This window comes from Chrysemys picta, chromosome 1 (genome assembly GCF_011386835.1).
Source record: "Chrysemys picta bellii isolate R12L10 chromosome 1, ASM1138683v2, whole genome shotgun sequence".
Classification (NCBI taxonomy): domain Eukaryota; kingdom Metazoa; phylum Chordata; order Testudines; family Emydidae; genus Chrysemys; species Chrysemys picta.
The window spans coordinates 214,902,883-214,915,373 of NC_088791.1; the positions used below are offsets into that span (position 1 = coordinate 214,902,883).

General features: G+C 39.3%; 1 protein-coding gene across 12 annotated transcripts in view; it reads right to left on the bottom strand.

Moving 5' to 3' along the window:
- Nucleotides 1–12,491, bottom strand: part of CNKSR2 (connector enhancer of kinase suppressor of Ras 2) — a 366,844-nt gene that overhangs the window by 189,133 nt on the left and 165,220 nt on the right. For 8 of the 12 annotated variants that reach the window (XR_010596212.1, XM_024106894.3, XM_008170199.4 and 5 more), the window contains exons 6-7: nucleotides 9,407–9,526; nucleotides 30–89 (exon numbers count right to left, since the gene is read on the bottom strand). Coding sequence is in view for 11 of the 12 variants with exons in the window: in XM_024106894.3 (XP_023962662.1) it covers nucleotides 30–89; nucleotides 9,407–9,526 (180 nt within the window). In the remaining variant the exon portion in view is untranslated. The remainder of the gene's footprint in view (nucleotides 1–29; nucleotides 90–9,406; nucleotides 9,527–12,491) is intronic. The other 4 variants (XM_008170200.4, XM_008170201.4, XM_008170197.4 and 1 more) reach the window with 1 other exon arrangement.

Genomic DNA, 12,491 nt, shown 5'->3' on the forward strand with positions numbered 1-12,491 from the left:
CCTGAACGTACAGTATTAACAATACTTACATTTTCTGTTGTTCCAGTAATTACATGGAGACCATCATATGTTGATTTAATGTACATACCCTAAGAAAAAGACATCATGGGAAAGAATTTGTAAAGTATTTCATAAACTATTACCATCCAAAACAATTTGCATATCTCTCTAAAAGGAAAATCTATCAATTATTTGAGATATAAATTAATACATGCCACGAGGAATACGTCTCTGGACAGAAAAGTGTGGTGTGGTGTTTTTTTCTGGAGTGGGGGTGGTGGTAAAGGAGAGAAGTTAACTGAGATAGAACAATAAGACTGAATGATTCTGGCACCTATACAGAAGTTGCAATTTGAAGCTTTATCTTTGTAAATATCCATGGCTTTAGCGGTACCTCATAGATATTCCTTATACTAGAAACACCACTGCAACATTATCTGCTCAACTGCTGTATTAGGATGACTGGTGCCGTCAGCTTTTTTCTTGGAAGCTACCAGAATCTAAGGTTTCATAAAAAATAAGTTCTTTAGCCATTAAGATTGCAAAGATAAACTTTCAAATGTGAACCAAGTGGAAACCGAATCTGTGATGTGTACTTGAAACAACAGCTCTAAGAATTGCTAACTACCTCATTCACCTCAACACCATGTTAACTAAACCTTATCATGACAATTTGCTAACTATTTCAATGCTGATCAAAGCATACCAAAAAGGAGAAGGATTACCATATATGTAGAACTGTACCATCTACTGTGAGTGACCTCTCATTTTGAAGTCATAAGTACATAAAGATTAGTTTGTGGGCAGATGTTGGGACAATATCAGAACTGCCTTTTATATTTTAATAACAACCACTGAGCCACAAATGGGGGAATACACTACAAAACTAATTGTTTTCTTCTTTTAAAGAGAGACCCATCTGTAGTATGATAGTATGTTGTACAAGTAAGAAAACTAACCTTATCATCTAATCATGATTTTGCCAAGTTTAATACCTTCATAAGACACACTTATCAAACCGAAACAACAAGGAGTCTGGTGGCACCTTAAAGACTAACAGATTTATTTGGGCATAAGCTTTCGTGAATAAAAACCTCACTTCTTCGGATGCAAACTTATCAAACCGGACACCTGGCAACCATAGCCAGGACCAGAGTTGGGGGAGCTGCCACATTCCAAGTCATGCTCTGCACCCTCACCCTCCATGCAAAATTATATCATTCTCTGAGTGATATCAGCAAAGAGGCCCAGATTGTTCCCCCCTAGATGCCAAGTGGTGGTGGGGAACCTAAAGGGGTTCGTTCAATCACTTCTGCAACAATTCCCTTCCTTCCACCAGACCTCTTTGCAGAAAGGAGATGGACACTGGGCAGGCAAGGTGAGCACTGCTTCCATTCTAGCCCCTCAGATCAATAAGTATTCAGGTGACATGCTGTTCCCTCCCCTCTACCTGGGGTAGCACAGCCAAGAGTGAATCCCTAGCAGAGGGATTCCATTGGAACTGTGCTGCCAGGGAGTGGTCACCAGAGACTAGACCAGTGGTCCTCAAGCTTTTTAGGGTCTCGCCCCCTCTTACCTGTGTCCACGCCTGGCCCACCCCCAGAGCCGGGGCCTGGAGTGGGGACGCGGCTCCGGGTAAGGCGTCCACGGCTGGGGTTACAGCTGGGGCTGGGAGCGAGGCTGGGGGTGGGACTAGGAGCAGAGCCCAGGACAGGGAGTGAGTCTGGAGGTGGAGCCAGGGCTGCGGCCAGGGCCAGGAGTGGAGCTGGGGGTGGAACAGGGCTGGGTGGCACTCCCTTCCCATGCCCTGTGGGGGCTGGACTGGGTCCCACCACTCCCCCTGAATGTTCCTCTGTGTCCCCCTAGGGGGATGTGCCCCACAGTTTGGTGACCTCTGGACTAGACAGTGAGGATGCATGGAGCCTCCAGATGGAGGGCTTTGGGTGCCTGCAAATCTCCTGGGATTAATAATGTGTGGGGCCAGTCTCTGCGACCTTTCTGATGAGGCAGGGGTGGGCAACCACTCCCAAAATGGAACAAAGTGAGGGGACAATCCCCCAAGAGGACTATTGAAGATTTCCTCCCCCAAAGCCTGCCTGCTTCCACCTCCTCGCCAAGAAAGAGATTATCTGACTCCAAATTTTTAACTTCCCTATTACTCCATCATTCTGCTCTGCAAAGATATCCGCAAAGATCATTCAGCTCCGCGTAGCCGGTGGCAGTAAATCATTGGCATCTCCCCTACTGGACATGCCATGCTACCAAGGGCAAAGTAGAGACTGAGTTCCACTCCATGCTGCTCAGTATGCTCCATGAGGATCCCTGTCTCTCTCCTCCCCACCCTCTTATGCCATCATATATCTTGCTCACTCCACACTCACCCACTACAGGGGACTAGAAGGGAAAATCATTGTAATCCAAAGATTTGTAGGACAATGTCATTTTCCCATTAATTTGTTACCCTGCATCATAGATTCATAGATTCTAGGACTGGAAGGGACCTCGAGAGGTCATCGAGTCCAGTCCCCTGCCCGCAAGGCAGGACCAAATACTGTCCAATCATGTGATTTTCTATTTCTTAGGATATCTATCTTTAAGAGCTATCACCTGTGTAAGGTAGGGAAGTGCAAGATAAGGAAGTGCTATTATTCCCATTTTACAGAAGGGGAACTAAGACACAAAAAGGCTAAGGTCATATCTACACTATAGGCACTACAGCAACACAGCTACAGCACTGTAGTTATGCCGCTGTAGCACCATGGGTTAGATGTTACCTACAGCGATGGAAGGGGATTTTCTGTCACTATAGCTAATCCATCTCCCCAAGCTGTGGTAGCTAGCCTAATGGAAGCATGTTAATCTAAATTCTGAGTGTAGACCAGGGCTATGTGACTTGACCAAGGGTCACAGAGCAAGTCTGTGGCAGAGCGGGGAACTGAAACTAGATCTCAGAGTCCTGGGTTAGCATCCTAACCACTGGACCATCCAATCTCATTTGTGCAGGAGTTCAGCACAAATCAATGTTTTCAGAATTGTTAAGGTAGTAAAACTCCAACTGACTTTAGTGAGAGCAGAATTAAGTCAACACAGAGATTTTAAAAAAATCTCACCTTTAACGTGCAAGAAAAATGACTGATTGCATTCAAATATAACAGTGAAATACACAAGTTTCCACTACTATCTCATCTCTTGAATTACCAGAAGAGCTAAACAAAGAAGTTTTCAGTCAGATTTGTTTGTAATGAAGTTATATTTACTATACACACAACATATTGATGTTGAAAATAAGGTAAAAACTATTGCTGATGTTTCACTGAAACAATGCACATAACCTTAGTCGAAGAAAAATATCAGGCATATTCGAGAACAAAATAATCTTAATGTACATCTCCAACATAAATTAGATCTATGAAGTGAACTCGGTTCAGGATAGGCACATACATAAATGGCAAAGTTCTGAAAAGAAGTAAACAATGATGAGTATTATTAGATGTTCAGCCAGAAAGTAAATAGAGTCTCACACCTCAGTAAAAAACGAGGAGTCCTTGTGGCACCTTAGAGACTAACAAATTTATTTGGGCATAAGCTTTTGTGGGCTAGAACCTACTTCATCAGATGCATGAAGTGAAAAATACAGGAGCAGCTATTAATACATGAAAGGATGGGGGTTGTTTTACCAAGTGTGAGGTCAGTCTAACAAGATAAATCAATTAACAGCAGGATACCAAGGGAGGAAAAGTAACTTTTGAAATGGTAAGAGAGTGGCCCGTTAAAAACACTTAACAAGAAGGTGTGAGTAACAGTAGGGAGAAATTAGTATTGGGGAAATTAAATTTAGGTTTTGTAATGACCCAACCACTCCCAGTCTTTATTCAGGCCTATTCTGATGGTATCCAGTTTGCAAATTAATTCCAGTTCAGCAGCTTCATGTTGGAGTCTGTTTCTGAAGTTTTTTTTGTTGAAGAATTGCCACTTTTAGGTCTGTTATTGAGTGACCAGAGAGATTAAAGTGTTCTCCGGGTGGTTTTTGAATGTTATGATTCCTGATGTCAGATTTGTGTCCATTTATTCTTTTGCATAGACACATTGGTTTGGCCAATGTCCACCCTACCATCAACCTCAGCCTGGACCAGTCCACACAAGAGGTCCACTTCCTAGACACTACAGTGCTAATAAGCGATGGTCACATAAACATGACCCTATACCGAATACCTACTGACCACTATACTTACCTACATGCCTCCAGCTTTCATCCAGACCACATCACATGATCCATTGTCTACAGCCAAGCTCTAAGATACAACCGCCTTTGCTCCAACCCCTCAGACAGAGACAAACACCTACAGAATCTCTATCCAGTGTTCTTAAAACTGCAATACACACCTGTGAAGTGAAGAAACAGATTGACAGAGCCAGAAGGGTACCGAGAAGTCACCTACTACAAGACAGGCCCAACAAAGAAAGTAACAGAATACCACTAGCAGTCACCTACAGCCCCCAACTAAAACCTCTCCAGAGCATCATCAAGGATCTACAACCTATCCTGAAGGATGATCCCTCACTCTCACATATCTTGGGAGACAGGCCAGTCCTCACTTACAGACACTCCCCAACCTGAAGCAAATACTCACCAGCAACTACACACCACACAGCAAAAACACTAACCCAGGAACCTATCCTTGCAACAAAGCCCGATGCCAACTCTGTCCACATATCTATTCAAGGGACACCATCATAGGACCTAACCACATCAGCCATACCATCCGGGGCTCGTTCACCTGCACATCTACCAATGTGATATATGCCATCATGTGCCAGCAATGCCCCTCTGCCATGTATTGGCCAAAGTGGCAGTCTCTACGCAAAAGAATAAACAGATACAAATATGACATCAGGAATCAAAACATTCAAAAACCACTCGGAGAACACTTCAATCTCTCTGGTCACTCTGGGTTGTTTTTCCCCCTACAATATTGTAATAGCACCCTCACTGAACATGATGCTTTGTGTGTGCTGTTCAACAGCACTAAAGTCGGCAGGGCTAATGCTCTAGTATTCAAAGGCAACTCTAAAGTTCTGGAGAATTTATAAGAATAAGTCATGTCAAACAAATTGAGTGATAATCCAGTTAGTATGCCAGAAATAACTTTTGAGTGCAATCACCATAAGAACAAGGAACTCGTGTGCACTTAATTTAAGGACTAGCCCTCTTAATGGATGCTGCATGTTTAATAACATCGGAGAGTACCCAGATCAGTTATTGGCAGATGGTCTGATTTAAAACCAATTAACAAATTTTATCTTGGGCCTAATATTATTCAGTTAAAGATAGAAACTTCTTCCACTCTCTTTTTAAAAAGGAGGCACAAATAAAGTTAGATGTACTGTAGGCAGTGCTTTTTTATGTATTGAATTTTGTGAATTAGCAGTGTCTGATACTGGTCTGAATGGCAACAGCAAGACGCTAAGCTCATTTTACCTCATATTTAATTCAATTTGAACTCTTCTATTGAGATGGTCGTATGATGAAGCTTTTCCCCCAAACACAAAGAAAAGGTCACAGGCTTCTTTAGTAAACATTACATGTGCTCCAAAAGTGGTCTAGTCAGCACCCTTCAAAACTAAAGCAACACACTTCTCCAATTCAACTCTAGAGTTCAGTGAAGCTAACGAGGACCATTAAGAGCCTCATAAATGTTATATAGCTTCACGCATCCTCTTCTCAAAATCCCTCCTTCCTCATTATTTTAGGTTATATGACTCGGAGGAACATTAGTATACCTGGACATTCAGCTAGCAAGGCCACCAGTAGTATACTGCTCTCACACTCCTACACTCAGCTTCATTCCATTTATTTGCCACATGAACAAACTTGGGACCTTCTGCCTATAACAGACTAATTTTAAGTTTGTTCTAGCAATCAGAGAAACAAAAAGAACACCCAGTCTGTAAAATGTTTTGAAATACTAGTCTCTATATTCCCTAATTCATAAAAAAAATATAACCCTTACGAATAACTAGGTCTTGAATGAAACTGTCTGATAACAGTATTTGAAGTGTAAAGGACAGCACTAAAATAAAAAACTGAACTCGAAAATAATAAATTAAATTTCATAATGCCGCAATCCTGCTTTGAAATTCCATATTATCATTTAAAAAAATTAAAAAAGTACAGAAGTGTGTCAGAAAACCTTGCTAAGGGTTGGAAAAACATTCACAGATGTAACAAGATTCTCTATTTTTCTTCTAAACAAACACATGCACATTTTGGTTCTTTGCAGTGCTGAACACACTATTCTCAAACTCTTTAAATCAGTTGAAATATTTCAGATTCCATTTCCTTAGGGTAAAGGATTACCAGCTAAACTAGTCAATTTCTTTTCTCTGGAACATAAACAGCAGAAAGAAGCGCTAAGTTACATTCTGTCCAATGATACAGAAGAATCAACTTTCAAGTCTTTTCTCAAATGGGATATCTCTACAAATGTCTGCAAAGCTGACCAACATTTAACTGATATTAAGGCTTTTTAGGAGAGATCTGTATTTTACAATTTCCTTTTCATCTTCACTTTTCTCGATGCTGCAGGCTATATCCCTTCTTCCTGCAATACTCATGAGGTACTACATATATGCAAACAACCACAGAGCCAAAATCAGGCACCAGATGGGGAGGGGAAAACCCCCCCCCCCACCACCAACATAGCAATCTACTCAAGCTCCATCCAAAAAGAATTCTCCATACATCATGACAATAGTCACAATATTTTCCTACTTGCTATGCTTATTTTGTCGTGTCTTTCCACATGTTAACTACAATATACATTACTATAAAACTCAAAATATTTAATTGTGAAAAGAGCACATGTACAGTAGTTTGATACTTCACATTTATGTATGACTGCTATTTAAATTTCAATAATATTTTTCATGTACAATTTCAGAGGTACTTAATTAAAAGTGATATTTTAGCACTTATATAATATTTTTTTTTACTTTCAATTAAACTTTGTCTCTTCCAACACCATGCACAGTAACCATTCATCCATCCACACACACCTTGCCCACTCCCCAGATCCCAAGAACAATTTACAACAGAAATTCAGATAAGTCTCACTCTGCTTTCTATTTTTATTTCCCTCCCTCCTCTTCCCATTCTACTTTAACTTCTTAGAGACTCTCCCCTCCAGCTATTTTAGATGTTTCACTTCTCCTGGTTGGCAGACAGTATCATCTTCAAAGGTATGAGACGCTCTTGCCTATTTACTGCCCTATTGCAGACAGCCCTTCCATTTTTCTTACGTTAACAACATTAATACTGTTAATAATGTTGCCAGTACGAAACTCCAGTATGTGTCCAAACCACTGAAAGGAGGTCAGTCATAACTCTATCTTCCCAATTCCATTATGACATGGATCCTGGAAAAAGGTTTTGTTAGGTCAAGAAGTCATCAAGTTCCTTATGCAATTAAGTGGTGGCCCTCAAGGTGCAGTCCACTATCAACTACAAGACCTTTCATAACTTGTAAAACTGACAAGTTGGGAACCAGGTCAGTGCTAATGACAATAAATCAGAGCATGTTGGATACATCTTAATAACTCCCCAAAATGCTGCATCATTCATACAAAACATTAGAAAATGGTTTAACAAGGATAACCAGTTATTAGGATTACCATTTTATACAACTCAAAAGTTTGCTAGGCACCTCATGCAACATGGTCCCTGCTCCAAAGAGCTTACAGACTAGATGACGTGACTCAAAAAACTGGCAACAAAACAGTGGCATGGGGACAAGGGGAGGAAGGGGAAGAAAGATGACACAGTAACAAAATAATGCACAGCTAAAGCTTATACAAAGCACGGTTAATTCTTTCCCCCACCATTAAAAATACACACAGTTATCACTATTTGTATTACCATAGTGCCTAAAGGTCCCATCTGAGATTACGGCCCCATTGTGCTGGGTGTACAAACGCATATTAAGAGACAGTCCTTGCTATTATGTGCTTACAATCTACACAGACAGGATACACTCAAGGTTGTGGGGGACACAGAGGTACAAGGAGGGGAGGTGACTTGCCCAGGGTCATGGGAGAGGTGGAAATAGAACCACAAAAATAATTTTGCTTTAAAAGAAAACTGCACTAGTTGACTCACTTCTTGTCAGAATTATGAGAAAAGAGGGCCATAAGGAGGGATCTGAATGAGGAAAGAGTGCTGGAAAACCAATGCAACCATGGGACAGGCCTTGCGTCAAACACGGAGAGAGCTTCAGAAAGATGGGACAGAAAAAGTGAGAATGTCCCTTCCCAGTAGAAATGGGATAAAGAGAAGGGATGAGCAGGCAGCAGAGTAAGAGAACAGGATGACAAATTGGTAAGGTGGAGTCCATGGAGAGCTGAAAACCTGAAGGGCAATTTTAAATGGATTCTGACATGAAAAGAAAGTCAGTGAAATAAACAAAAGGATGGGGTAATATTTACCAATTAAAAATAAAATTCCTTTAATTTTAATTGCTGTTTTTCTGAAGAGAGACATACCAAATAAATCATTATTTCTAGGTACCTAGGCATAACAAAAGTTGCCAAAAGATTAAAATTAAATAAAAAATAAAAACCACTAACCCCCCAAAAAAACTCATGGAATGGGAGCACAGCAGTACAGATACTACACAAGTAAATGGACCATGGATGTGTGTAGGCAGCAAAAGATGGTGTAAAAGCAATTTCTCAAGAAATGATTCCTTGAATTCCCAACACCTTCTGGTGTCCCCAAGGTAGGTAGATGGCATTGTTATTCATGATGTCAAATGTCATTTCTCCAATTGTAATCAGTGTTGTTTCTTTTATGCAATGGTTGCTATCTGCATGCGTAATCCAAGCAGCAGTAGTCAACTCATGAGCGACACTCAAGGGATTGTTAGGTTGGTCTTTTACAGCCATCTGATTAAGCATGTAGACTTCTTGCAATACAATTTAAGAATCTACTTTTCTCCTGGGAATTGCTGTAGAGTCCTTGAATAAGTTATAAAAGTGTTTTATTTCTCAGTGGGAGATGTTATGAAGCAAATTCCAGAATTTGACAGTTTTGTGCATAATCTCACCCAAACTTCATGGCCAGGGTTTAGGTATTAATTTAAATCCCCTCAGATTTCAAGATCCTAGAATAGTCTAAAATATTGATGTAAACTGGTGAGAATTACTTTCCATTTCTTTCTATTTACATTTTGATACAACAGTTATTCATGTGAAAGACCCATAACATTAGACCAGCTGTGTGAAAAATCAAACTAAATAAACATTTTTTAAAAAAGAAGTGGCCTTGTCCCTACCCCCCAGTATAGATCTTATTTACAGAATTAACTCTCTCATCTTGGACAACTGTTTTGATTAACTGCGTACTTCTTACCAGCCCTTCACTTGGTTTTATGTTTGTTAGCTGGATCACTTCAAGGTGAGCAGACTGCGAAACGAGAGGATCAGATGAGAGAGAGATAATGTGGTCACAGACGCCAGAGAGAGTTTTACACTAAAAGAAAAATAAAAGAAAACTACAGTAAATATACCATGATTATTTGAACAGTTTCTTCTCAATAAAAAACATTTAAAAGAACTAGCATTCTTAACTTGTACAACTAAATTACATTCTTGAGTCTTTCTTCGCATAAAGTTATCTGGTATAAGGCAAACACAGATGAAAGACTACTACAGACCACTCACAATGCTACTGAGTTCAACTATAGTTCATTCTTTGAAAAACAAATTCAGATTGTCTAGGAAGTTAGGATCAATCGTCCTCATTTTACAGTCATATAAAAAATTCAAAATGGGAACTTTGTGTATTTGAAGTTTTCTACTACTATTAAATTAATTGTATTGGTCCCCCAAAATATTTTAATTTTTACTATACAATGATATTCGTGCAGGTTTTTGTTTTGTTTTTTAAAGTCAAAGATCACCAGAGTTAAGCCTTGATCCCGCATCAATGGACACTGAATTTTTGTGGAATTCTGCTGAGTCAATGGATTCCATGCTAGTAAATTCAAATTCAGGATCAGGGGTTTCTACCAGAAAGAGTTAAAATAAAATTGGGGAGAGGGAATATATTTGGAATGAAGCATTTAAAAGTTTCAGCAGAGAAGATGCATGTAATATCCTTGAGTCACTACTGTGGCCTATAATGAATAAATCTCTTGGCCTGCACAATTATAGTTAGCTTATCAAACACAAAATTTGGTGGACAAAATTTAATTTCATCCTCACAGACAAAACTTCAATTAGCAATATAATACAGGACCCAATCTTTGTAGTGGGACAAAATTGGCCCAACATCAGAAGAGAAAACACAAACTCAAATACTTTTGCCTCAACAGGAGAAAAAAGAAATTCGAGTGTGCATTCTCTCCCCACTCCCTATCATTAAACCCACTGTAGCAGTGTCTTAATGTTCAGATGCATAGTATATGCATGGAATATAGTCTTCTCACCTGTTTTTAAAGGTGGTGAGTACTGACTGACTTCAGCGGAGGTTGCAGTTGCTCAGACACATGAAAATCAAGTCATTAACAATCATGGACAACTCACATTAATGCTGAAGGCTGTTTTGTACAGCTTATAAAAATTTCCCCAAAAGTGAATTTATATAAAATTTAGCAATTCCAAAAGTATTTATTGATACAGTCCATGGCAAAAAGGGACCATTGTGATTATCTGTCTGACTTCCTGTATAACAGAGGCCATACAACTTCCCCAAAATAATTCCTAGAGCATATCTTTTAGGAAAAAAAATATCCAATCTTGATTTTAAAATGGTCAGTGATGGACAATCCACCACAACCTTTGGTAAATGGTTCCAATCATTAATTACTCTCAGCATTAAAAATGTACACCTTGGAGTCAAGAAGTTGAAGCCTATAACAGATAAGCATGTTCATAATGGGGCAATATCTTAGACCTGCTACCCCTGACAGTGTTTCTTTTCTGCAAAACTAAAAAATAAAAAATACTGGAGGTTTCTAAAGACCTATAGTTATAGTGTAGGTATTTTATACCTTTCCCCCCCATGATTTTCTCTTGCCTGACGATAGTAGGTAGTGATCATTTCTTTTTTGTGCTTCTTTTATATTTTTGGACCTCGTAATTTTGGAAAGCTTTAAAGCTTTGCCTGGAATACCTTATTGGTGGCCAGAACTTTGGGTTTCACAACTCAGATTTCCTACGAGAGCGTACTGTTCGCACGCTGAATGATGACAAAGTTCATTTGGTCACAGCCCTGTGGTAACTGAAGAACTAATCAAGAGCCAGCGTAATTGTCCTCAGATTCAAAAGGGCTAAAGCTAATCAGACTGCTCAAGTAAGTTAAATGCCTCACTTGCTCACAGTATCAGTCACCCTTTCAAGTAGCAATTAGTGCATTATAATCAAAATGAATCCACATAAATGTTAACTTCTCTTTATGAGTCTATAGCTGTACCTGTAAAAACCTGTATAAATGATACGCTTCAAACTAACCTTTCCTTGTCAAATTCACAGTTGTAATTTCAAACCACAAAACAAGCACCTGATGTAAAAGGTGAAATAAACCCAGCGTAATAGATAAAAAACAAACAAAATAGTATAACAGCAAATTTGATAATATGGCAGGATCCTAAATCCTAACCCTGAATTTTCCTTATTGTTATCACTTGTAGGCAGCAGGGACCTTGGTTTAGCATATTGATGGCATATTTTATTGAACTCTAATGTTTCAGTCTCTTTATAACAAGAGTAGGTAGGGAAACCATTTCCATCCTGATTTGTGATAATTTGCACAGCAGGAGCAAGAAAATTAGTAGTTGAAAATGAAACTAGTATTTCTTCCAGAGTTTAACTGATGCTATATTTCCAAAATAATTGCAAATCATTATCAAAATCACTGGTAGCGGACTTATAGAAAAGAAATACAATTTTAGGGCCTGATCCTAGAAACACATAAGAGTTGAGTCAATTAACTTTTATGTGTCAGTGTTTGCTAGACTGGACCATCAAAGCGTTTTGAATAATGTACACACAAACTATTCTTACAACAAATATTTTCCACAGGGTTTTAAACACCAAATCATACAAATACCTTGCAACATAGGAGATGTATAGGAGAAAAAACCATAGGAGTGGCATGTCTCATTTAAAATATACATTTACAAAACACAGAACATGCTCACCCAGAGGGCCGGCCCACAACATTTTGGCACCTGAGGCGGGGAGCTCAAATGACACCCTTATACCCCCTCGCTTGGGCCAAAATTTTGAAAGGTCTCAATTCTGCCTTCTTCCTGTTCTACTCCTCTCATGGTACTGCTCTGCTACCTACCCCAATAAAGGAGAACTAACAACTTAAAATGCCTTGTTCAAAAATTTTAAGTAACACTTAACTTTCAAACACCTGAACAGCAAATGTAACTTTTCTTGTCTGTATAGTAAACACTGGCATTTCTATCTGTTAGAATAATCAAAGT